Source organism: Cavenderia fasciculata, assembly GCF_000203815.1.
Source record: "Cavenderia fasciculata unplaced genomic scaffold Scf_Dfasci-G-o-33e01.r1-3, whole genome shotgun sequence".
NCBI lineage: Eukaryota > Evosea > Eumycetozoa > Acytosteliales > Cavenderiaceae > Cavenderia > Cavenderia fasciculata.
In genome coordinates, this window is record NW_004457734.1 from 695,767 (window position 1) to 722,279 (window position 26,513).

The following is a 26,513-nucleotide window of genomic DNA, read 5'->3' on the forward strand; positions in this document are numbered from 1 at the left end:
AATCGAGGAATTGATCACAAGTTCATTTTTGAAAATATCTTCCACAACATCGCACGTTTGGAATCTACAATGATTTAACTCGTTTGCAGCCCATTACAGAATGATCAGTATCTTTTGTGATAAAGATAAATGGATCACATCGTCAATCACTAATCTATTATTAGTGACAAAAGAGAAAGAGATAGTTTGTTATAAAAGTGTGTGTTGGGCTACTTTATAAAGATCAAATTGGATCTTGTTTCCGTAAAGATAATCTTGAACAGATCGTTTACTGCAACAACACAAATGGTTTATGATAACCTGAGACCAATTCGTTATTATCCTAAGGTCAGATCCCAATTGAAGATTCGAGGTGGTGGTCATTAATTTAATTAGCGAGGGAAGATCACAAAGGGGTCGCCCTTTGACTTTAGCTCGTTTTCGGTCAATGCCTAACCAAGAAGAACAAGACCATACCTTCCACATTGAGAGTGGGCGATGGGTTAGAAACCACCAAGAGAGAATTTTTCGACAATTGTTTTTATGTGTTGATTCATTCAAGCATCATCAGACAGAGGGCCAACAAGGAGAGCATAGCCAATCTTTTAAATGGATGTGTCTGCTTGTCAAGGGCAATCTCCCTTTGCAATCAGTCGAAAAACTAAAAAATCAAACCGAAACATTGGTTTGGAATGTGGGCGAACGTCGCGGCCATGCATACCATACATTGGGGGGCCAAATGCAAAAGGACAAAAAAATCAATCAAGGTACGAGCCTAAAAATACAAAGCAAGACATGCAAAGATCCACCCACCAGAATGACAGCGCCGGCTGTGACTGGAACACAAAAAAGAAAACAAATTATAATTACGCTTAAAATCATTTAACAGATTAGCAGAAAACGATTGGCAGCCTCCTCCTCAAACAAAAACTTGAAAGCCTTTCTTTCTTTTGCTCTGCATCACTATAGAACCATTCATCCATCAACTTAACTTTGGTTTGAGTGCGCGCAGACAAAGAGAGAGAGAGAAAGAGAGAAAGAAATCAATAATTATTTTTTTTTCAACCAACAACAATCAACAACATCATCATCACCATCACCGACGACTTTAGTTCTGATCATTCGTTTTCCCCTTCTCCCCTAGTCCAATAGATAGATAGATTAGATAGATAGTTATTAGCAAATAGATAGATAAGAGATAGACATCAATCATTATATATATATATCTTACACCGTCGTTTAAACTATTTATACTTGACATCATCCTTTTTTGTATTATTTACAGGCACCCTCTTCACCAAGATAATATCTTCATTTTCCCCTCTCATCAACTTTATATATATTATCTATATATATTATATTATATATCGTTGACGATCTATATATCTTATTATCACTATCAAAATATTGTTTGTTACCTCTTTTACAAAGACCTTTTTTCGATTTCGTTTTTTTTTTTTTTTTCACACCCAACCAAACACCTTTTTTTTCGATCTATTATATTACGTATATTAAAAATATATTAGATCAAACCAACCAACCAGCCAACCCCACATCCACATCAAATTTTTATTATTATATATATAAAGATAAAGATTAATATAATAATATAATAATATAATCATATTTATTATCAAACCCCATTTTTTTTTCTCTTTCTTTGTCCCAATCAATCAAGTTTATAGGTTTTTTTTTATTTTTTTATTCATAGATTTAATCGTCATCATCAGTCGTGTACTGTCTGTCATCCATTCCTTCCCTTCTATTTTCATTTCTAGAAAACCCAACCAACCAACCAACCAACCCAACAACCTATCTTTTTAATTTATGTTTACTTTATAATATAATATAATATAATACAAACTTATACAAATACACATACACATATTATATATATATATATATATACATATACTCTTCACACATATAATATTTATTTATTTATAATAAAAAACAGCAGTACAAATAGTAGCAGGGAGAGAGCAGTATCTAGATATTCAGATATCAACTCAACCAATCAGTTTTCAGCAAGTCATCAAATTAATCAATCAATCAATAGAGAGGATAGGTGATTTTCGTGATTGCAAGGAGATTGGATCAATCATCCCCCGTCGTTGTCGTCTTTTGCACAAATCTTATGGGCTTTTGAAAATATTTGACTCCTTTTCCCCCATTCCCTCCCGTTACATCCCTCTTTTAGAGCTTTCCAAAGATGGTGAAGCAAATATTTCCATCTTCCACAACAGGATCACCATCCTCGCTTGGTAGCGATAGCGATGCTGAGCAGCAACAGCAGCAGCAGCTACATGCTGCCTTAAAGGTTAAGAATCCTTCACCTTCCTCCTCATCCTCGCTCTCCTCCCGTCCTCCACCATTCAACTTTGCCTATTCCTTTAAAGATCAATCCACAACAAACAATAACCAACAGCAACCAACTACTCCTCCACAACAAAATAATAATAATAATATTCAAATACAAACAACAACAACAAACCAAACAGATGTAGAATTAAATAAACAACAACAACAGCAACAACAAGTACAACAACAACCCCAACCAATCAATTTTTCAAGAAAGGGATATGTATTTAGCGGAACTTCTTTAGGCACCATAGGCAATAGTTATAATAATAATAATAATAATAATAATCATAGTAATAGTAATAATTACAATGTTGGTTACAACAACAAGAATAATAATGGAGTAAATAACCATACCACCAACAGTAGTAGTGATAGTGAACAAGACGAAGATGATCAACCACATCAACTACAACAACAACAACAACAAAGACAATATAATCATCCACAACATCAACAACAACAACAACTACGACAAAATGATCATTACGATAATCAAGATGACGATGATTATGATTATGAATCTGAAAAACTAGAAATCATCGAAGAGATTGGAAACCAGGAACAAGACGATCAACAACATGTTGACAATAGTATGATGGTTGGTGGTAATGGATCAAGACACCAGACAGAAAACGACAGTGATGTCGATAGCAGTAACGACGATACTGAACCAACATTAATGTAAGTTCATAGAATAGACTTTTTTTGTTTTTTTGTAGTAGTCGAGTTGGACAGACAAACAAAGAGACGGATGTCTGTCTACTAGTTATAATAGAGAGATTTGGTAGTCGATTTGAATCGACGACACTCAAATATATGTTATAGTAATGTCTCTAGTACACTGTCGTGATGATGATGATGATGATGTGGAAACTTATGCAAACGACAGAGAGCTATAATACAACCAACAACACAACTGCGCAGCAGCAGGTGTCATCGATAGAATGAATGTGATCATTTTGATTGGTGGTGGTGGGGGTTAAGTTTGCAACGTGGGTTAACTTCTTGCAATTATAGGAGGTGGGTGTTTAGATAAACACTGTGTGTGTGTGGGTGTGTGTGAGTGATTACATTGTGGTGTTGTTTAAAAACTAAACATCACCATCATCATCATTTCTTCTTCTTTTTCCTCAACTGGCCAGACCACAACCTTATCTTGTCCTATAATAACTGTAATAACAACACTTCCTTGTTCCGTATTGTATTGACAAAACAACCAAGCATCGTAGGGGGCAACCAACTTAACTTGACTTGGTAAACCAACAGCAACAACAACAACAACAACAGTCAGTTCAGTTCAGTTGTTTGACATCCAACACTACAACCATCCACCACTACCACCAATAATACCACTACCAACAGTGTGTCTTCATTCGCACTCAAATTCCATCTATGATTTAAATCATTCTAAATCAGTAGTGGTACTCCTCCTCCTCCTCCTCCTCCTCCTTCACATTGTTGTTCTTTCTCCTGTTTGTTTAAAAATATACATTCTTCTGTATACTATATGTCCTCCTCTTTCTCTTCCTCCACCTCCTCTTATTTTCATCATCATCAGTAGCATCAGTAGCAGACAGGACAGGATAGACATAGGACAGACAATATTCTCATATTATAACTACTATAACAACTTTATTTATCATTCATTATTTATTAATACCCTCTTTTTTTTTTACTACTATCCTTGCTTTCTCTCTCTCGCACATTCTCATTCTCGCGTCGCGTCCCTCCATCAATCCATCACGCGTTGTTTTGATTTATTCTAAAAAAAAACTTTTTTAATTTCTTTCATCCTCTCTCCTCCTGATCACGCCTCTTGTTCTTGTCCTCCTATTATTAAAACCTACTTACTCATCATCTGATACATTCTCTATCTTTATTATTATTTATTATTTCAACTGTAATAGTACGTCAGTAGCATTAGCAACAGCAGCAGCAGCAACAACAACAGGATCATCACCAACATCAGAGGAAACGGCAGTGATCAACACCATCACCATCATCATCATCATTTGCCAACACCGACAAATATAATAGTAGTAGGATCATCGTCGTCGTCATCATCATCGACTCCCACCTTGTTGTTGGCAGATAGTAGTGTAATTGGTAATGGTCATAATAGTAGTAGTAGCAGCAGCAGTGACAACAACAACAACAACAACAACAGTCTAGATCATCAGTACTCTAGTAATGTAGTATCAAGTAGAAGAGACTTGCCAAATACCAATAACTCCTCCTCCTCGCATTCACATTCCTCTTCCACCTCCACTGTACCATCATCATCATCATCATCGTCATCAACAACATCGAATAATACTACTAGCACAAGCACCACTTCATCATCAAGAACCACACCTGTATCTTCACCCTCTACGATTCAACCGTCATCATCTACAACATACGATCACAGTTCTATTATATTGGAAACCAAGACATATCATAATTCCAATAACAATAATAACAATAGCAACGGCAGTAATTCACCTCCCAAACATAACATAAGTGGTTTCCATCAACATAATGATCATAGTAACAACTTGACCGGTAGTAGTAGCAGTAGTAGTAGTAGTAGCAGCAAGCAGTACAATTCCTCCAAATTCACCAACACACCAGAGAAGAATAGTAATAATCATCAGATGATTACGACCTCTCATCAACAACAACAACAACAAATCAATATAAATAATAATAATATTCAACAACAACCACACCATCTTTTAAAGATTCAAAATACGCCAACCAAACAACAACCAATGCAATTACAACATCAACAACAGTACCATCAGGTACCTCCACCAATACAAATGTCACCAATTCAACATCAAATGAACATTCATCAACAACAACAACAACAACAACATATGAATAATAATAATAATCAAAATAATCTTAATAATAATATTCAACAACAATCATCATCACCACCACAATCATCAACATCATTATCGGCGACTGGTGAAGTGATAATGAATAATAGGGGATATGAAGTATGTGGTGTTTTGAATCAACATACCAAGCCATGTCAGCGTATTGGTAGATGTCCATTCCACCACAAGATTGCTGGTAGCGGCGGCGGCGGCGGTGGAGGAAGCAATTCCAATTCCACTTCGTCGATGGCCACCAATACATCGGTTGCCCAACTTCAGAGCATCGGAGACAGTTCTACGACACATTCTGGAGAGCCAGTCGAGAGAATGGCATCTTCAGGGTCATCATTGTCTTCATCCACTTCATCGACACCAACCATGTCAACACCAACCTCTATATCCTCTTCTTCCTCCTCTTCTTTGCCAATGGCATTGGTACCATCACCATCATTGTCATCGTCTTCAACAACAACAACAACATCGTCATCATCATCATCATCAACATCATCGACAGACCAAACCAAACAGGAAAAGGTTAAAAAGGTACCTTTTAAACTTGGTTGGACCATTGACGAACACGTTAGATTCCTCCATGGAATCAATATGCACGGAAAAGGATCATGGAAAGAGATTTCCTTGGTCGTAGGTACAAGAACACCCACTCAAATTCAAAGTCATGCTCAAAAATACTATCTTCGACAAAAACAATTAACAAAAAACAAAAGAAGTATTCATGATTTATCTCTTAATGAATTATTACAAGTTGATGATGAAAGTATAGGTAAGTTATAAATGAAAAGAAAATATAAATATATCTAAATAATAATAATAATAATAATAATTACCAATTATTATTATTTTTTTGTAGAATTGGATAATAAAAAAGAAACCAAAGAAGAAAGAAAGAAAAAGAAATCAAAAAAGAAACAAGAAAAGATTGAACAAGAACAATCTAGTCAACAACAACCACCAAATCAACTACAACATCAACAACAACAACCATTACAACAACAACAACAGTTGCATATTCAACAACAACCATTACAACAACAACAACAATATCAACAACAACCAGCACCTGGTGCTTTGGTTCCAACCAATCTCTTGTCACATACCAATAATTCTTCATCGTCGTCTTCGTCATCATCCCCACCACATCATCCAAATGGAGCTCCTACTGCCTATTATAATAATGGATATAGTTCACAACAACCACAACAACAATTCCAACAACCAAATTCATCTTCACCACCACAGGTTATTTCAAGTCCACCTAGTAATGGTCGAAACAATGGCTATTATGGCCAGGGTTATTATTCAACTCAGCCTGCTCCTCCTCCTGCAGTTGCTGCTTATCCAACTCAAAATGGTAATCATCAACAAGGTAATAACGAACAACAACAACAATCATATATAACTACACAAACACAACAACCAACCTCTGCACCACAACCACAACCAACTCAACCATCGCCATCATATGTTTATCCAAGCCAACCAACTGCCGTACCTGCTGGAGCATCACCATATATTCAAGTCATCCATTCACCTCAACCAACCTATTATAACAATGGTTCTTCTTCACATCACCAACAACAACAACAACCAACTCATTATAACAATAACAACAACAGTGGTTCAGATACATCTTCTCAAACACAACAACAACAACAACAACAACAACCAATAACACCTTTGATTACTAAACAATCAATATTCCAACCTGCACCACAAGCTGGGTCATCCTATCATTCGGGTAATTCCATTCGAGCACAATTGACTCCAACTGTTCCACCACAATATAATAACCAATATTTTTATCAACAACCTCCACCTCAACAACAACAACAACAACAGCAACAACAACAACAACAACAATATTCACATTATAATCAATATCAATCGGCAGATTTAAGAGGCAACATTTTCAATCACCAACAACAACAACCGCAAAAGGAATAATAGGATAGTTAAACAAAAAAGTAATAATAATTAATAATATAGATAAAAAAGATATAGATATAGATATAGTATAGATATATAATAATAATAATAGATACCATTATGGTTTTTTTATTAGTGTAGAAATAACAACATAATATAGAAAGTCGTTTCCACCTATCAATTAATAAAAAAAAAAAATCATATTTATTCGAACAAAACCAACTCTCTTTAGATATATATCTCTCTTTCTGTCATAAGTACTTATGATGTAAATCATTTTCCCTTTTTTGGTCTTCATGTTATCGTGTACGGTGATTGTCCACATTGAACATTTCACACACACAAATAAGTAATCTCAAAAGATGGGTGGTTAATCTATTTTAAGAGTTTACTGCTTACCTCAAAGGTTTAACAATTATTTCATATTTCCATCTTTATAAATTGTTTATATATTTCTCTTTACACAATGTTAATTAAATATTTATTATTAATAGGGATTTTAATTTGTAGTTTCAATATAGTATTTATTAAATCGGATCAATGTTTACAAGTATTTTCAAAACCTATTAAATGTTCACCTATAAATCATGAATGGTAAGTGTCATAAATAAAGATGGAAATAAATCATACTTAAATTGGTTTCTTTGTTGATTTAGTGGAGAAAATGATGAGTATGGAGAAATGTTATTATGTAATGCAAATCACTATTGTTCAAATTCTACAAGTAGTAGTGGAAGATATCCAGTATGTAAAAAGTTACCTGGTCGAGATGAAAAGTGTGATCATCGTATAGGATGTCAATACGGGTATATGTGTGCAAGTAGTGGCCATTGTAAAGATTTTGGGTATGGTCAAGTTGGACAAGAGTGTCGAGATGACAATCAATGTTTGGATGGGTTGTTTTGTATTTGGAATGGAACACAACAACAGATATGTGGTGCACCTAGTAGTTCTTGTGTAAATGATGTTCAATGTCCATTTGGACAATACTGTTCTAGTAAAGAACAAGTATGTCTTGATAGACTTGTGGATTATCAAGAATGTGACAGTAATGAGGAATCATCTCCAAAATGCCAACCATTCTCTCATTGTATGCCATCTGATTCGTGGACCAGACAAGATATTTCAACATATCAATGTATTCCAATGTATAGTGTAAAGATTGGTGACCCGTGTCTACAGACTAGTGATTCAGAGTACATATCAAACAATGAATGTCCTGGTGCCAAATATAGAAAGGAAATTTCCGAAATAGTTAACTATTATCTATATATATTATATATAGATTGATTAAATTAATGAGTTAGTGGTGAATGTTGATTCATTTCTTCTATCGATAAAAATATTTACCCTTCCCCAAAGGTTTGTGGGAAAATATCATTTGGTGGTTGATCTCCAACTTGGGTTTTCAACGTCAAACCATCATGGTTACCAACTCCAGGATTTGCTTTGACTAATACCTTTGGTCTTGATTCAATGTAGATAGAAAAATTTCTGTTTGCTTTTCTAGCCAAAGAGTTGTATGAAGTCGCAATTGACATTCTAGAATTGGTGTCCACCACATCACCAAGGCGCTCCAAATACTGAGCACAGGTTCGAAAATTGGTTTGAATTACTTGAAGTTTCTTTTCGGTTCGTGAGACTCTACTGACTATATCATCGGTTTTGTCTTGAAGTTCTTCAAATCTCTCTTGTATTTGATTCAAGATTGTTTCTGTGGAAAGAGTATTGGTTGACAGTTCATTTGTTGTTTAATGGCTTCTTGCGCTTTGCTCATTTTCTCTTGTGATTCACAAAGTTTGTTGATTTGTTGTTTAATGGCTTCTTGGTCTTTGTTCATATTGTCTTGCAATGTACTTATTTTAGATATCTCTTTCATTATTTCTTGGAGCGATGGCTTTGGTAATAATTCTTCTCTAACTAAGTGAGTGTAACTGTTAGACCATACATATATATATATATATATAGATATAGATAGAGTTTCAGAGAGAATGCATGGTTTGAGCACTTGTTATCAATGTTTGTGCGAGTTGGGGATCTTGACAAAGAAGGATCGCGACGATAATATAATAATTAAACATACACTCCCGAGTATCATTTATACAATCCACGATAATTCTTGTTTGTTGGTCTCTGACCTCTCCCATTTGGTGATCACCCATCGCTAACTAGTACAGTAGTAGGGAGACTTGAAACCTTTCTGCTTTAAACTCTTGGTTATTCAATTAGTAGTCAATAATAATATTAACTTACAAATAATAAATTAAAACATCTTTTGACTGGGTGTGAGGTACACTTGAGGGGTGTGATTTTTAATTAATTAAATTTAATATAAAAATCAGGCAAGGCAAAGGGTTACATCAATTGATGTAGCTCGAGAGAGAGTTGGTCGACCAAGACAAGCATAATACATATAATATTATATTATACATACATAAAATCAAATCAACTTTGTTATTATTAAAGATTTATTTATTTATGTGTACAGAATGGTATCACATGATACCAGCATTCAAATCAATCAAGATCAACAAGATTCAACTCTAGATAATAATAATAATAATTCTTCACAACCTTCTTCTTCTTCTTCTTCTTCATCTAATACAACAACAACAGCAACAACAATAGTTAAATCAAACAATGATCATTATATTAATTTAATGATATTACCAGATGTAGTGATCAATATAATATTTGGTAGATTGTTAAATGATGATGATCGATTGTCATTGTACTTTAGTTGTAAAAAGACTTTTAAAAAGAAGTTTCTTTGTCTTGACAATCATCAAGACTTTATTGTAAACAAATACCCTTCACTTTTGGATTGTGTCCATACCATCACTCTATCTCCGTCACGTTATTATTGGTTTGTCAATAGAATTTCAAAACAAAGATTAAACAATCAATTGGGTTCATCATATGGTGGGGTTGATAATAATAATAATACTTTATTTATATATAAACCAAAATTATTAAAATTAATACTTCAAGTACCATTAATTGGTGAGCAATCAAATTTCAATACTGTACATATAACTCCAAACGATATAAATAATAGAAATAATAATCAAATAATTGATAATCATACTCAAAATAATAATAATAATAATAATAATAATAATAATAATAATAATAATAATAATAGTACAACAACTGGTGGATTATTGGATATTGTTAATTTAAATGATCCATCAACATTTACAACATCAATCAATTCAACCATTTCAACAACAAGTAGTTCACATTTATCCAACTCTGCATCATCTGCTTCTTCATCTACTTCATCAGTACCACCATACTATTATAATTTAAAATATTTACCAGAGTCTATTGAAACATTGGTGTTTCCAGATACATTTAATCATCCACTCACCTTTTATTTACCAGAGTCTCTTGTATGTGTCAATTTTGGTAAATCATTTAACCAACCACTAGAGACTGGTGGAGTATTATCAAGACACCAAAATATAACGCAACTATGTGTCGGTAGAAGATTCAATCGTGAAATACAAAAGGATGCGCTACCACCCAACTTGGAATGGCTAGATTTCACACCTGGATCATTGTTTTTGCATCCAATTACAGTATCATTGCCTCAGAATTTGACACGACTAGATGGATTGACAGCATTACCTTCTGTACCATTACCAGCGACTCTTACGTCACTGTCACTTGGTAATTACTTTAATACAGAGTTGCCAGTTGATTGGTTACCATCTGGATTAAAGGAACTTTCATTGGGATATTTGTTTGACCAACCTTTACCTCCCAATGTACTACCTGCACATTCACTCCAAGTTCTAAGGATTAGTGCACTGTATACTAGAAAGTTTGAACCAGACTCATTACCACAATCACTACGAGTACTCGATTTTGGAACAGAATCATTGTATGTTGAAAAGTTGCCACCTTTGCCACGCTCACTTTGTCATTTGGTGCTTGGATGGTGTTATAATTGCGAGTTTGAAGTTGGTGATCTACCAAACGGACTAGAGTCATTGGTGTTTGTTGGAAATGACAGTTCTTATCACATGCCATTCCGTCCGGGTGTCCTACCACCATCACTCTTGCAATTAAAAATTGGGTGGCGCTTTAACCATCCTTTCGAACTAGGATCGATCCCACCCCTTTTAAAAAGCCTAGAGTTTCATAGAGAGAGTCTGTTTGACCATCCCATTCCAATCGGTTTGTTACCAGACTCTCTTGAAACTCTAAAGTTTGGTTGGCGGTTTAATCATCCGCTAGTTTACAAATCTTTGCCTAGAAACCTCAAATTTTTAACATTTGGTGATAACTTTGATCAAAAGATAAAGTTTTTTGATGACGTGAATGGTGATGATGATAATGAAAATTATAGTTATTTACCATCAAGTTTGGTATATTTAGTTTTTGGACACGACTATCCTCACAAAATATCAAAGTCTTCTATTCCACAATCACTGATTGTTTTGGATCATCCCAAACTCCATTTCAACTATAGTGGTATGGTTGTTGGTCATATCCAAGATTATAGTGAGCTATTGGCTCATGTACAACAACAAGATGGTGCTGAAAGAGATGGAAATATGTCCACCACATCTGGATCGGCAACAGTCATTATTGGATCAGATGGTGGTATTCAATTGATCAATCATCATTACCGCCACCATCAGGGTCAAGTTGGATTCCAATCATTTATCAGTCGTTACAGAACCTATATTATATTGATAATGTCGATTCTAGTACTTGGTGTTTTAATATTTGTCATTCAAAAATTTATCACTGCTTTAAACCCAAATAAAGTTAATTCTCAAAACTCTTAAAAAAAAAAGAGAGAGAAAGAGTTTATTTATTTATTTATTTATTTATTCGATTTAGTTTATTTATTTGTTTATTTGTATCTCTTCCCTGGGGACAAAGAAATATCTATTTCAAACAATTCGAAAAATATATTTTTTAAAAATTAAATCAATTGTGGTGATTCGGAGCACCCCGATTTCCTTGCTAAATACCACACACCAATGATTGATTGTTTTAAACACAAACACATTGTGTTGTTGTTTTAGATAGAGATATAGAAAATCATGATAAAGGATATCATTGTATTTGTATTTGTAGTATTATTATTTATTGTTGTAGATTATACAACTTTAGCACTATCTAAATCTTCAACAACAACAACCATTGAATATTATTTTAAACAAGATGATATTAGTAGTGGAAGTAGTAGTAGTAGTAGTGGAGAGAGTTCAAAAGAATGGTATTCTCTAACTTCCCAATATCAAGTTGTAAAGGGTAAAAATGTTCAAGGTTCAATTGCTTGGGTATGTGCACTATAATATTATAGCATAGGCATAGACAAGGGAATATTTATTAAAAATTACTTTCTTTTTTATTTAGGGATATTTTAAAGATGATATGTTAATTGATGGATGGGGTAAATTATCAATTGAAACATCATCGATTTTAAATGATGATGTTGCATTCAAGGCAGCTGGTTATTTGGAAGGTTATCTGACATGGCCACACATTTACAACTTTTCAGTCAATTTGTTCAACACCAACTTTAACACTACCAATCCAAAGGAATTCCCAATCGAGGTGATGAACTTTATCTCTCAAAACTACAACTATATGACTCAACTAGTCAATAGCACAACTTCACAAAATGATCCATACTATCAACAAGTATCAAATGCAATCGATCAAATTCAAGGTCTTTATCAAGGTTATAATGATGCTGCCGATTCTGATCATGTAAATATAAATATTAAAAGTAGAATATATTAATATTAAAATATTAATCAATTAAATTTGATTTAATATCAATTTAGCAATTAACATTTTGGGAAATGTATTTAATTTCATTGTATGTTGAAATTGGTGATATCATGTCTGCTGTAATGCCATCATCATCACATGAATTTAAACCAATGTCTAGAGAAGAAGCAGAGACTGTTTTGGCAAAGACCGATCATTGCACTGGATTTATGAAACTGGCATCCAACGGTTCAGAACTTTACATCGGTCATACTACATGGGCAGATTACACCTACATGATTAGAATTTATAAAAGATTAAAGATTCCAGTTGCTTCTACTCCAAATGGTTATGGTAAATTTAAATAGAATTATATTATTTTGGAAAACAAATGTATATATTAATCTTTTTTTTGTTTTTACTTCTAGAAACATTAATGGCAAGTTATCCAGGATTATTAGTATCAACTGATGATTTCTATATGATTAGACCATCAAAATTAATGGTAACGGAAACTTTAAATACATTGTTGAATCAAACATTGTATTCTTTGATTACTCCGGATTCGCTGATGTATTGGGTACGTAATCTAGTGGCTAATAGATTGTCGAATAGTGGGTATGACTGGGTCACCTACTTTGTCAAACACAACTCGGGCACCAATAACAACCAGTACTCTATCGTCGACTACAAGTTATTCACTCCCTATGTCACTTTACCTGCCGATACATTGTGGGTCGTCGAACAGTACCCAGGCGGATACCAAGCTGCAGACCTCACATTCAACCTTTTAGAGAATGGGTATTGGGCCAGTTACAATCGACCTTATTTCCAAGAGGTGTTTGATTTAATGGGATACCCATACTATGTAAATCAATACGGCGACCTCTTTACCTACGAGTATAATCCACGTGCCAATATACTACGTCGTGACCAATCTAAAGTCGATTCTCTCGATGATATGATGAATGTCATCTCTTATAATGAGTATCTGACCGACCCGTTGTCAACAGGGTCTGCTGGTGGTGCTATTGCCGCGAGATATGATCTCAAGGGTGGACCTGACCATCCATACTCTTGGTTCTACCACGGTACACACGGTGGTATCGACGGCAAGGTGATGAACAGTGCTATGTTTGACTCTTACACTGTGCTAGCTCGTAACGGTCCGACTGTAACTGACGAATGTCCACCCTTCACATGGGCAGATTGGCAAGACAACTCTCATGCTGGTATGCCCGATGAATTTAATTTCCCTTGGATTTTGATTCAAATTTAAAAAATTAAATAAAAAGTTATTATTATTAATACTATACTCATCTCATCTCATCTCATCTTTTACAACTATAATTTTTGAGGTTTATTATTAAAAATATTATTATTTTTTTTTTGTTTTTTTTTTAAAGAAAGTATTCATTTCCCAGGGCTGATTGTCTTTTTTAATTTACTCATTCCAAGGTATCAAAAAAATGAGAACTCTGCACTTCACTCCACCAAAATCAATCGAATCTTATTCTCTATTCTTTTTAGGTGTGGTTGATGCAAAGGGTGATCAACACCCTCTATTATTGACAGTACAAGCCAGCCTCATTTTTATAGGTTTAGTGCACCTTAACAACAACAAATGATGATGATGATGTTTAAACAACAACAACAACAAGTTCGAATAGAAAATAATCATAATCATAGTATTAGTAGGAGTAGTAGTAGTAGTACAGTTATACAAAGTTATAAATATATATATATATATATATTTATATATATATTTATATATAAATATATTTAAAATATGCCAACAATAGAATTAGAACAATTGGTAGTACCACCAGTACAGTATGATAAAATAGAGAAGATGGATTGTGACATGATCAAGTCAATCTCATTGCTCAATACAATGGGAATATCAATGACGGGGTTGGACCAAGTGTGTATTTATATGATCAAGACATTAAAGGATCAACAAAAAGGTGTGGCTGGTGCCAAGGGAGGCGTAGCAGCTATGGCAGGTGTTGGAGCTGGAATGGCTTTTTCTCCTCTATTTCTCATTGGATTTGGTCTGTTGATTTTCAGTGGTGTTGGAGGTGCTGTAACGTCGGCGGTCGATTTGGCTGTTGGTGAAAATAGAATGAAAACTGTAACCAGAAACGTAAAGAAATTGGAACAACTTCAAGCACAAATTAACACAATCTTGTCGGAAATGTTCGATATGTTTCTTTTAATAGTTGATCCCAACCAACAACATGAACAAGAACAAGAACAAGAAGAAAGAGAGAGAAAAAGAAAAGAAAAAGAAGATTTGGCATACTACCTTACATTGGTTTATTTTGGTATGAAAGAAGGAACGGCCATTGAAGCATTTACAATGATTCAAAATGAATTGTTATCCATCCCAATTGACAATCGTAATATTAACGGATTCGTTGACCACATTCTGGGTGGAAATCAAGGAACCTATGTTGGAAGGATCCAAAGGTCAATTGGTTTAATATTATTGGGTCGATCTACAAACAATCCCCAAGATGCAATCGAATCATTTAGAAATGCATCAGTCTCTGAAATCAAAGAAAATGCATATGCCCGTATCGCCTTCATTTCCACCATTGGTATTATTGCTCCAACTGCCAGTGCTGCCATTCGAGCATGTGCAGTGGGAGCTGGAGCCGGAGCTGGAATCATGGTTGCCAAAGCAACTGGAAAGTTGGCAGTAGCAGTCCTTGGCAAAGTATGTATCATTGCATCACCAGTCATCAGTCTCGCAGATTGTATCATTGAAGCAGTAGGAGACAGTGGTTTTATAAAAGCAATCAAGAAAATCCAAAGTTGGGGTGAACAAGTTATGAAATTCTATTCTTCCTACTTGCGAATTATCCCAGAAAACCAGGATATTCAAAAGATACCAAGGGTAATAGAAATGATTGATGATTTGAAACTAGATGGATGCCCTCCAGCTTTTGTTGGAATGTTTGGACTGGCCTCTAAAGGATACAAATCGTTGGATCTTGGAACGACAACATATTATTTTCAACCACGTGAGAATATATGCATTACAACATCATTTGGAACTGTAATTCCAGAAACCTTGAGAATGGATTTAGGTGTAACCCATCTAAATCCAACCACCAAACCCAATCATCTAATTGTTTCATGTGAATCTTTAAAAGGTGTTTTTATTTCATTCAATGTTCGTCAATGGAAAGGTAATAAGACTATTGCTTTTCAAATTCTATTGCATCCAATCAACCAAAATCTTTCAACTTCATATCGTTATGAAAATAATTAAATAAATAAATAACCAACCAATTATTTAAAGGTGAAAAAGATGTGAAATAAATGTATAAGCCAAGGGGCCAAGAATCACTATAGTATGTATGTGTGTGTGTGTGTATGTTGATGCAAAGGAGACCATCAACCCTTTCTATTATTGGACAGAGATAGAAACTCATATTTTTAAGTACAAGACGATAATAAATACACCACAACAACTACTTCTTCTGAGGATGATCATCATTCTTTAATCAAAATTAAGTAGTAGTAGTAGAAGTTAAAATATTTGTATTTATTTAAATATGTCAGCAATAGAATCAGAAATAACAACACCAGTACAAACTCTTGATGCAATAGAAAATCAGATGGGCTATACCAATAACATGGAGACACCACTAAAAGATCAACAAAAAGGTATTGCTGTTGCAAAGGGAGGCTTAGCAGCTGTAGCAGTTGCTGGTGCTGTATTGTCTGCTTCCCCTTTATTTCCGTTTGGATATAGTCTGTTGCTTCTAAGTGGTGTTGGAGGTGTTGTAATGTCGGTGGTCGATTTCATCAATAAATAAATATAATATTCATTGTATAGGACTCAGTGGTGGATCATTGATTTTACTTGTTAAATGGGCCAATCAAAATAGATAAATTAAAGTAAATAAATAAATATAGCTAGCTGTGGATGGGAAAACTCTTCCTTAATCTAATTTATAAAAGAAAGTAGACTTTTTGCAATGGTTGTGTCTGTGTGCGTGTGGGTGGTTGATGATCAAAGTAATATTATTTTGCTGGTTAACACAAAAAAAATGTGTACATACTTTTTAAAAGTCATTTCATAAAAGTAGAATTATTTATATGTGTATATAAATTTGTATTTCAAAAAAAATGGTTCCAGCAATAGAATTAGAACAAAGATATGATGAGATTGAGAAGATGGATCGTGACAAGATCAAGTTATTCTCATTGCTCAATTCAGTTGGTCATTTGAAGTCAGATTTGATTAGAATGTGTCAAGAGATGGTAGAGACACTTAAAGATCAACAAAAAGGGGTCGCTGTTGCAAAGGGAGGCGTAGCAGCTATGGCAGGTGTTGGAGCTGGAATGTCTGCTTCCCCTTTATTTCCGCTTGGGTATGGTCTGTTGATTCTTAGTGGTGTTGGAGGTGCTGTAACGTCGGTGGTCGATTTGGCTGTAGGTCATACCAGAGTTTCAAAGGTGAACAAGGAAACAGAGAAATTGATCAAAGTTCAAGAATCAATCAACACAATCTTGTTGGACATGGTCAATATGTTTCTTTTACAAGTTTGTCACGAAGGTCCTAGTGATAAGGAAAGAGCCGAGCTGTCATACTATCTTGTCATGGTTTACCTTGCCATGAATCAAGGTGCAGCCACTCAAGTATTCAAAATGATTCAAAATGAAGTGTCATTCATCCCCATCGACGATCGAAATATTAATGGATTCATTAACCATATTTACACTGCAAATGACCAAACCTATGTTGGTATGATTCAAAGTGCCATCGGTGCCATCTTGACAGGATCAAATAATAATGCAGATGCCATCAAATCGTTTAGAAACGCATCGGTCGATCAAATCAAGGAGAATGCCTATATCAGGATATCGATCATTGTGGCCATTGGTAGTATCGTTGTTCCAACTGCCAGTACTGCCATCAGAGTCGGTGTAGGAGCCGGTATTATGGCAGTCAATGCCGCCAAAGCTAGTGGAAAGATGGCTCTATCGGTGGTTGGAAAAGTATGTGTCATTGCATCACCAGTCATTAGTTTGGTCGATTTTATAGTATCAATATCAGGAGACAGTAGTTTTGTAAAAGCAATCAAAAAAGTAGATGATTGGTGTAACCAAATTTTAGAATTCTATTCTGCTCTACTATTCATTACTCCATCCAATATCCACTGTATTCCAAGAGTACTAAAAGTAATCGATAATCAAATCCAACTACTTGATCATCCAGTTTCAATTGGAATGTTTAGTATGACCTCTAAGGGATACCAATTGTTAAATCTTGGCACAACAACATATTATTATCACCCCCGTGAAAAAGTATGCATTACAACTGGTTTCGGAACTGTCACTTCTATTCAACTAAATACTGCAGATGCAATCCACGAAAATCCAACCTCCAACCCCAATCATATTATTGTATCATGTAATTCCTCAAATAGAGATATATTTATTTCATTAAATGTTTATCAATGGAAAGGTAATTGTAATCTTGTTTTTACCATTAAATTGGTTCCTTTCAACATGGTATCAAATCAAAATTTTTAAATGAATTAAAAAAATAAATAAATAATATTAATGAAAAGGATATAATCAAAGTGTGTGTGAAGAAAAGGTCAAGCAGACATTAAAGAATTGATCAATAATAAAAACAGATCATTGATGAATGCTCCAGATACCACTTTAACAGTTGTACAACCAACATTTAAAAGTTTGATTAGAGTACCATATATCAAAAGAATAATATTCAATCAAATAACCGAGATATCAATACAAGAGTTTAGATCACAAAGAGGAACCCAAAACAATGATGATGATGATCACGACGGGTTTGTTCGAGCAAAGAAAGGAAAGGATATTGTCAAGTTACCTCATCTTGCAATGATCAGTATTTATGGTATGCCATGGAACTTTATCAAACATTATCTACCAACATGGTGTGCAACAATTGACAACAAAGAGACTGTATTAAAGAAAAGAAGAATATATGTAATCACTCGATATTGTTCACATCCCAATGCAACATTGGATACACTACAACATCTATTCGAATGGTCACCAGATTATGATCCTCATCTTCTATCAAAGATACATTTTAAAGAATTATCAAGAAATGTTGCCAAGGTAGGAAATAGAGATGTATTAGAACTACTTGTTAACAAGTATCCACTTATCAATCTAAAAGGTGTTGTTGAAGTTGCTTCTAGATATGGACATCTTTCAACATTACAATTATTAAACACCGATCAATATCGTAGAGCTAGTTGTGACGAGACTACAATGGATATTGTTGCAAAGAATGGTCGTTTAAATATTTTAATGTATTTGCATTTTAATAGAACTGAAGGTTGTTCATACATTGCGATGGATTTGGCATCTGAATTTGGTCATTTAGATATTGTCAAGGTATAGTACCATAGAGACTGTGATTAAAGGCTTTACAACCTTTATCAATTACTTTTATTAATTATTTTATAGTTTCTCCATTTTAATAGAACAGAAGGATGTTCGATACATGCTATGGATAATGCAGCACGTAATGGTCATTATGAAGTTGTAAAGTGGCTACATGTCAATAGAAGTGAAGGATGTACGACTCGAGCATTGGACTATTCGGCATCATTGGAAATCACTCAATTCCTTCTTACCAATCGCACTGAAGGGTGTACAATAGAGGCATTCGACAATGCAACATCAAGAGGACGGTTAGATATAATTGAATATCTCCATCAAAATACAAGTAAAGAGTGTACATCTACAATGAGTTTGGCAATTATCAATGGTCACATTGATATTATAAAGGTATATAAAAGAAAGATAGTTATAAGTTATATCATTGCTATATTTAACCATCAGTCATATCTTTCTATTTATTGATAGTTTTTGTATCAAATTAGAACCGAGGGATTCTCAGACTCTTTAACTATTGATAGAGTTAAAATGAATGGTAAATGTGATACAATTGGTATTATAATATTCCTTCTCTCTCAGAGCAGTAGAGTAGAGTTTTCAAATTTGTTTTTACAAAGAGCAATTCAATCAGGTCGATTGGATATTATACAATTTATTCATCAACATTATCCAACATCTGAAAAATGGTCTCAACTAAAATCACTAGACTTGGCTTGCTATTACAATCATTTTGAAATGGTTAAAGTAAATATAATTTAATTTTAAACAAATAATAATATTTATTATTTATTAATTATTTATTTAATTTAGTGGATACATTTTAATCGTGTAGAGGATCGGTGTTCAACTGACTCAATGGATTCAGCTGCCATGAATAATAATATGGAAATGCTTCAATTCCTTCATCTTAATAGAACAGAAGGATGCACAACCGATGCTATGGATCTAGCTTCAATGAAAGGTCATTTGAAAATAATAGAGTTTTTAAATGACCAACGAAAAGGGTGCACAGTAAGAGCAATTGATGAAGCTGCTTCAAATGGTTTCTTGGATGTGGTAAAGTATCTCCACAAGAATCAGACTGGCGCTCAGCAATGTACGTCTTCTGCTTTTAAAATACCAATTTTGTATCCCCACTACGATGTGATTGATTATATTCTTGACAACAAATTAATTTCAATATCAGAAATTAAAAATACTATCAAAAGATATGCTGGTCAGGAGACATATTGGGAAACTGTTGATTTGGTTAGTAGATATTATAATAATAATAATAATTAATGTAAATATAGAAATCATATATTCCAAAACGGTTATTATTAAAATTAAATAAAAAATATTATTTTATATTCCTTGTTACTTACTAATTTGAATTTATTTATTATATTATATTTCGATCAAACCAATCCATGGCTTCAAAATAACCTTTTTTCAAGTGTTTTAAAATTTCTTTAGATATATTTTCTTTGCAAAAGAGTAGAGGATATTTAGGCAAAAGATAATCCAAAACTTGGCAATAAACGGGTAAATAGGTATTTGGTTTAAGAACATCCAAAGAACATCCTTCTGTACGATTATTATAAAGAAATTCTACTATTTGAAGACCACCATTTTGTGCTGCGTATCCCATTGCACTTGTCGTGCATCCTTCTGTCCTATTATAATGTAAAAACTATAAATATATATTTATATAATGTTAATAAACATAATTATGAAAAGTGATAATAAATTTCAAAATAATTTACCTCTACTATTTCTCGATGACCATACTTTGCAGCCATATCCATAGCTCTATAGGTCGCACCTTCTGTTCTATGCTGATTGAGATAGGTTATAATATCAAGGTGTCCATATTGTCCTGCAAAATCCATTGTAGTGATACTCCATATTTTAGAGGAGGTCTTGAAATGCTTATCAAGATATTGAATAATATCCAATCTACCCAACTTTGCGGCATTGTTGACTGCAAGTGAGGTACAAGATGATTTGAGTTGTGTATGAACATATTCTATCATCTCTAATTCCCCATTATTCGATACTATCCTGTTGATTAGATTACTTGGGTATTTTTTCTTTACTATCCTATTCTCGTGTAAAAACTGTAGAAATAAATAAATATTAATATTCTCTAAAAAGGAGTCAGTGTTGATAATTATTTAATACCTTTAAAATATCTAAATTATTATTATCGATTGCATATTCAATTGCATCCAAAGTACATCCTTCGGTTCTATTTTTATAAAGGAATGATACCATTTGTAAATCCAACATAGATGCATGATCCATTGCATTCTTTGTGCATCCTTCAGTTCGATTTAAATGAAGAAACTCGAGTATCTTTAAATTAAAAGAATGATCCATAGCATCCACAGTACATCCCTCACTTCTATTGACATGGAGCCACTCTAAAATTTCAAAATGACCATTACGTGCTGCATTATCCATAGCATGTGTTGAACATCCTTCTGTTCTATTAAGATGGAGAAACTATAAATATAAAAATAAATATAATTAATAAAAATAATTGTCAAGGTATGGTACCATAGAGACTGTGATTGAGGTTGTAATCACAGTCCGGACATACTTTGACAATCTCAAAGTGTCCAAATTCAGATGCCCAATCCATAGCATTCTTTGTGCATCCTTCAGATCTATTATCATGAAGAAACTATAAATAAAATATAATTATAAATTAATACACAATAGTCAAAAGAAAATGAAGAAGTATTAATTATTGTTACCTTTAATATTTCAAAATAACCATTACTAGCAACTTGATTCATAGTGATCTCCAAACATCCTTCAGCCTTATTATCATGAAGAAACTATAAATGTATCCAGTTAATATTTAATTTAGAGTATTCTTCTGTAGTTATTATAACATACTTTAACAACATCAAAATGACCAAAAGTTGCAGCATTATGCATAGCTCTGCTGGTACAATGCTCATCTTGACTATGCAAATACTCCAATACATTTAAATGACCATATTCCGCGACGGTTTGCATTATTTCCTTATAGTATCTTGGTTGATCCTCCTCCCTTGGAAGGGAATCTATAAACTGTAGAGTCGAGAGATGTCCATTTATAGCTGCGATATCTGCCATATCACGTGGATCACCCAATGACAGATGAGTTGGATAATATTGAGTGATAAGAAACTCTAAAATATCTCGATGACCATACTCTGCAATATCTACCAATAGATCCAAGTAACAGTGACTATGTTGCAAAGGTGTAAAATCTTGTGACCATTCTATTAGATGTTTTAAAGTATCCAAAGTAGCATTTGGATGAATACAATATATTGATATGACAATATCTCTTCTTCTTTTTAACAGTACTTGTTGTGAATTGATATAATGTTTAATAAAGTTCCATGGCATTGCATATTGTGTAATCATTCCTAAAAGAGCCAAACCAATAATATCTCTTCCTTTTTTAAAACTTTGTTTGTTATTTTCATCACCTCCTTCTCCTCCTCCTCCTCCTCCTCCATTTAAATGATTAAATATCAATCCTCTAATATATGATATTCTAAATATACTTTGAAATGTAATAGTAGTAGTAGTATTAACATTATTATTATTATTATCTGTATCTTTCATATGCAAATTTAAAGAATGAAAAATCGATGACATGTTCTTCATTCAACTCTGCCAAGTTTGTTTGCATTTTGCTAATTAATTAAACTTTTAATTTAACTTCAAGAAAGTAGAGATAGATACTATACTATACTATATAATTAGAGAATGGATTCATTATTTCATACAAACAACTCACCGTCATTCTATTCAGTTGTAAAGACTATTGATAAATATGAACACCTAAAGTTGGAAAAGAATGTTGATACGGGTGTTGCAGAATTGATTCTAACATCATCAAATGGTTTAAATCTAATGTCTGATCAATTCTTTGATGGTAAGCGATCGTATAGATAGATAGATATAGATATGTTAACTAACTTGTTATTTGTCTATTGCAGAATTAATATCAATCTTTGAAACTATACAATTGGATGAAAAGATTAGAGTAGTCATTATTTATAGTGACGGTAAGATATTCTCTGGAGGTTTGGATTTGGCAGCTGCATCTAGTCAATTGTCAGATACAGAGGGTACAGTACAAGAACAGAGTTCAAAACTATTCCGTTTGATCAGACGTTGGCAATGCGCATTTGACCGTATCGAGAAATGTCTCAAACCTGTCATTGCAGCTGTACACGGTCACTGTCTGGGTGGTGCCATTGATCTGATTACTGCATGTGATATTAGATTGTGTTCATCTGACGCTACCTTTTCCATTCTAGAGACCAAGTTGGCTATTGTAGCCGATCTCGGTACACTACAACGTATTCAACGTATCTGTGGTGTTGGTAATGCTAGAGAGATGGCATACACTAGTCGTCGTATCGACTCTGCCACCGCATCCCGTTACCAACTCGTAAATAATGTGTATAGTGACAAGACCACCCTTCTCCAAGAAGCACATAAGCTTGCCAAGCAGATTGCCGCCAACTCACCCCTCGTAGTCCAGTCCACCAAGATGATCCTCAACCACTCACTCGACCATAAAATCGATGAAGGTCTTCTCCGTGTAGCTCTCCACAACACCGCCTTTCTTCGTTCAAATGATTTAATGGAAGCTGTTTCTTCATTTATGGAAAAACGTACTCCTATATTTAAATCAAACTTGTAACTCTACAAACCCAACAAACAAACACATATTCAAGCAATCCAACCTATTCCACTTTTGTAAATAATACATAATTCATTTAAAATCATCATCATTATTATTTAATTAATTAATTACTCTATTAACTTTTACTTCTACTTTGACCTACATTCATTCGTTCATTCATTCATTGTCGTCAATGCAATCAAATTTAAAGTCATGGTGGGAATGGGCAACCAGTTCAATTCAATTCAATTCAATTCCTTGAACAAAGTGTTGCTTTTAAAAAAGGAGAAGACATCTATGAAATTTTCAATCACATGAACCTGAGATCTGTCGAATCGATTGTGATGATGATGATGATTCACATAACTAGTTATTAATACTTCTTTCCTCATCTTCCACAAACTCGACTCATTATATTGTTGTTGTTGTTTACTTTTTATTATTATTATTATGTTTAAAACAAAGAGATAGATAAAGAGATAGGAGAGAATGAATTTAAAACTTAAAGAAATAGTTGCAACTAATAATGATAGTAGTAGTAACAGTCTACGAGGTCGTAGTAGTAGTATGATACAAGGACAAACATCACCTACAGGATCTAGATTTATTAGGTTGATGAATCGATACAAAGAACTAGAGATGGAATGGTGGAGTACTCTATCTGAAGAAGACGAACAATTACTGCAAGACGAAGGATTAGACATAAAGAATATGTTGTTCTTTTCAGAGGTACTCTTTACAGTGGCTCGATTCAAACCAATGATGATGTTTAGTTATCTGCCTGAATCAATGCTTCAATCATACCACGAAAGAGTGATCATTGCAAGTGGACTACTTCAAACGCTACCTGACATTGTCTTTAAAAAGTGTAAATCAATCGAAACCGATAATACTGTATTCGAAAACACTGCTGTACTATATTTTAAACAATCAATTAAACAATATCAACAACAAATATTAAATCAAAATAACAATCAAACTAATAATAATAATCAAAATAATCAATCGAATAATAATGAAGAAATAATAATAACGGCAACTTCACCAAGATCATTATCATCATCACCATCATTAAATATTAAACAAATGCTTGGACAATTATCACAATCTACGATATCCCTTTTCCAAAACATTGACCAACACGGAGAAAATACGGATCTGTTGGCAAAGGAAGTGGAATTGGCTGAATTGTTTGATTATCCAACCAATCTGCCTGAGCATATTCGAGGATCAGAAGATCAATTCTATGATGTTGGTTATTCTTGTTGTATATATCAATCAAAAGAAAAAGAATTGAAACAACAACAACAACAACAAAACCCACAAGAAATGGATGATGATGAAAGAATTGTAATGAGTTATTTCATTCCACGTCACCAATTACATATTATTCAAGATAGAATTAAACAACATCATCATACCTACGCTACATTATTTAAAGTTATCTTTGGTTTAGATTTAAAATTACGTATTGCTCAAGCTTGGGATGATTAAAAAATCAATTCCAAAGACAAATCCAAATAATTAAATAATTAAATAAATAATTTACCATCCAGTTATTTATTAAATGTTGCACCACTAAAATCTAAATTTGGGTTCTATTAAATATCAACAACAATAATAATAATTAATTAATAAATTACAAGTAAAATTATAATTAATTTAATACTTACCAAATCTTTAAACTCTTGTAAATGTCTTTCTTTTTCTTCATCATCGGTAGTTGGTAAACCAGCAGCCTTTTGTCTTTGGTTAAACATCATTTTCTCAACCATTGTTCTTGTTTCACCGTCCAAATCATTGAGTGATGAGTTTTCGGGTGTTATCTGGGTAACATCAATCTCTTGTTCTCCTTGTACAATACATGACCACCATTCTGATTTAATCTTGAATAATTCTATTGTAATTGTTTTACCATCGACTAAACATAACATATGATTGCAATCAATATATATCTTTCATTATTGATAATATATTCTATTACATTTACATACCAACACTCCAAGTTGAATCATCAATCTTTATTGATTTATGTAATGTACCATCTATATATATTTCATTTGATATTTTATTCTTTACTGTCAAGTATTGCTTATCCATCTTGACAAACAAGTCTCTACCTCTAACTACCACATCCGAGGTGATTGTGATCGTTGCCTCTGTCAATGTTTGACTCCAACTATATTTATCTGTTTTGTGAACTTTACTTGATGGTATACTCATTCTCTATATATTATATGATAGACTATCTAATCAATCTATAGATTCTATTCCTTTTTCGTTTCAATGCAAAGTATACACCAAAATTAAAATAGAAAAAAAAAAAAAACTAATGATGATGCTGTGAAGGTGAATCATTCTAATCTTCAACGTACCCGATCCCAACCAAACGACAAAGAAAAAGGAAGGAGAAGAGAGAGACTTTTAAAGTAGTCAGTTAGTTAGTAGTAGTTAGTAGTAGGGGTGTACAGTCAAAATACACCTTGAAATGCTTGGATTTAAGAAGAAGATAGAAATATTAT

At 33.5% G+C, this 26,513-nt stretch overlaps 12 protein-coding genes across 12 annotated transcripts; 8 read left to right on the forward strand and 4 right to left on the reverse strand.

Annotated features, from left to right (window-relative positions):
* Positions 1–100: 100 nt before the first annotated feature.
* Positions 101–7,172, forward strand: DFA_04500 (uncharacterized protein; the record flags this gene model as incomplete). Its single annotated transcript, XM_004360176.1, has 5 exons — positions 101–184; positions 2,180–3,024; positions 3,063–3,108; positions 4,251–5,991; positions 6,079–7,172. The coding sequence occupies 5 exons, from the start codon at positions 101–103 to the stop codon at positions 7,170–7,172; spliced, it is 3,810 nt and encodes a 1,269-aa protein (XP_004360233.1).
* A 448-nt stretch (positions 7,173–7,620) lies between these two features.
* DFA_04501 (uncharacterized protein) lies at positions 7,621–8,448 on the forward strand (the record flags this gene model as incomplete). Its single annotated transcript, XM_004360177.1, has 3 exons — positions 7,621–7,748; positions 7,811–8,309; positions 8,440–8,448. 3 exons carry the CDS (start codon positions 7,621–7,623, stop codon positions 8,446–8,448), a joined length of 636 nt encoding a protein of 211 aa, XP_004360234.1.
* A 52-nt stretch (positions 8,449–8,500) lies between these two features.
* Positions 8,501–8,695, reverse strand: DFA_04502 (uncharacterized protein; the record flags this gene model as incomplete). Its single annotated transcript, XM_004360178.1, has 1 exon — positions 8,501–8,695. The coding sequence occupies one exon, from the start codon at positions 8,693–8,695 to the stop codon at positions 8,501–8,503; it is 195 nt and encodes a 64-aa protein (XP_004360235.1).
* Positions 8,696–8,856: 161 nt separating this feature from the next.
* DFA_04503 (uncharacterized protein) lies at positions 8,857–9,316 on the reverse strand (the record flags this gene model as incomplete). The annotated part of the gene is made up of 2 exons (XM_004360179.1): positions 8,857–9,074; positions 9,238–9,316. The coding sequence occupies 2 exons, from the start codon at positions 9,314–9,316 to the stop codon at positions 8,857–8,859; spliced, it is 297 nt and encodes a 98-aa protein (XP_004360236.1).
* Positions 9,317–9,643: 327 nt separating this feature from the next.
* On the forward strand, positions 9,644–11,956 carry DFA_04504 (uncharacterized protein; the record flags this gene model as incomplete). Its single annotated transcript, XM_004360180.1, has 2 exons — positions 9,644–11,043; positions 11,308–11,956. 2 exons carry the CDS (start codon positions 9,644–9,646, stop codon positions 11,954–11,956), a joined length of 2,049 nt encoding a protein of 682 aa, XP_004360237.1.
* A 261-nt stretch (positions 11,957–12,217) lies between these two features.
* Positions 12,218–14,172, forward strand: plbE (phospholipase B-like protein; the record flags this gene model as incomplete). The annotated part of the gene is made up of 4 exons (XM_004360181.1): positions 12,218–12,457; positions 12,534–12,890; positions 12,968–13,247; positions 13,322–14,172. The coding sequence occupies 4 exons, from the start codon at positions 12,218–12,220 to the stop codon at positions 14,170–14,172; spliced, it is 1,728 nt and encodes a 575-aa protein (XP_004360238.1).
* A 510-nt stretch (positions 14,173–14,682) lies between these two features.
* On the forward strand, positions 14,683–16,173 carry DFA_04506 (uncharacterized protein; the record flags this gene model as incomplete). Its single annotated transcript, XM_004360182.1, has 1 exon — positions 14,683–16,173. One exon carries the CDS (start codon positions 14,683–14,685, stop codon positions 16,171–16,173), a length of 1,491 nt encoding a protein of 496 aa, XP_004360239.1.
* A 286-nt stretch (positions 16,174–16,459) lies between these two features.
* DFA_04507 (uncharacterized protein) lies at positions 16,460–16,723 on the forward strand (the record flags this gene model as incomplete). Its single annotated transcript, XM_004360183.1, has 1 exon — positions 16,460–16,723. One exon carries the CDS (start codon positions 16,460–16,462, stop codon positions 16,721–16,723), a length of 264 nt encoding a protein of 87 aa, XP_004360240.1.
* A 313-nt stretch (positions 16,724–17,036) lies between these two features.
* DFA_04508 (uncharacterized protein) lies at positions 17,037–20,591 on the forward strand (the record flags this gene model as incomplete). Its single annotated transcript, XM_004360184.1, has 5 exons — positions 17,037–18,378; positions 18,514–19,304; positions 19,377–19,700; positions 19,779–20,054; positions 20,121–20,591. The coding sequence occupies 5 exons, from the start codon at positions 17,037–17,039 to the stop codon at positions 20,589–20,591; spliced, it is 3,204 nt and encodes a 1,067-aa protein (XP_004360241.1).
* Positions 20,592–20,691: 100 nt separating this feature from the next.
* On the reverse strand, positions 20,692–22,952 carry DFA_04509 (uncharacterized protein; the record flags this gene model as incomplete). Its single annotated transcript, XM_004360185.1, has 6 exons — positions 20,692–20,982; positions 21,056–21,409; positions 21,474–21,797; positions 21,895–21,978; positions 22,010–22,135; positions 22,197–22,952. The coding sequence occupies 6 exons, from the start codon at positions 22,950–22,952 to the stop codon at positions 20,692–20,694; spliced, it is 1,935 nt and encodes a 644-aa protein (XP_004360242.1).
* A 111-nt stretch (positions 22,953–23,063) lies between these two features.
* ech1 (enoyl Coenzyme A hydratase) lies at positions 23,064–25,485 on the forward strand (the record flags this gene model as incomplete). Its single annotated transcript, XM_004360186.1, has 3 exons — positions 23,064–23,232; positions 23,297–24,005; positions 24,525–25,485. 3 exons carry the CDS (start codon positions 23,064–23,066, stop codon positions 25,483–25,485), a joined length of 1,839 nt encoding a protein of 612 aa, XP_004360243.1.
* A 62-nt stretch (positions 25,486–25,547) lies between these two features.
* On the reverse strand, positions 25,548–26,214 carry nudc (nuclear distribution protein C; the record flags this gene model as incomplete). Its single annotated transcript, XM_004360187.1, has 3 exons — positions 25,548–25,589; positions 25,665–25,912; positions 25,986–26,214. 3 exons carry the CDS (start codon positions 26,212–26,214, stop codon positions 25,548–25,550), a joined length of 519 nt encoding a protein of 172 aa, XP_004360244.1.
* Positions 26,215–26,513: the final 299 nt, after the last annotated feature.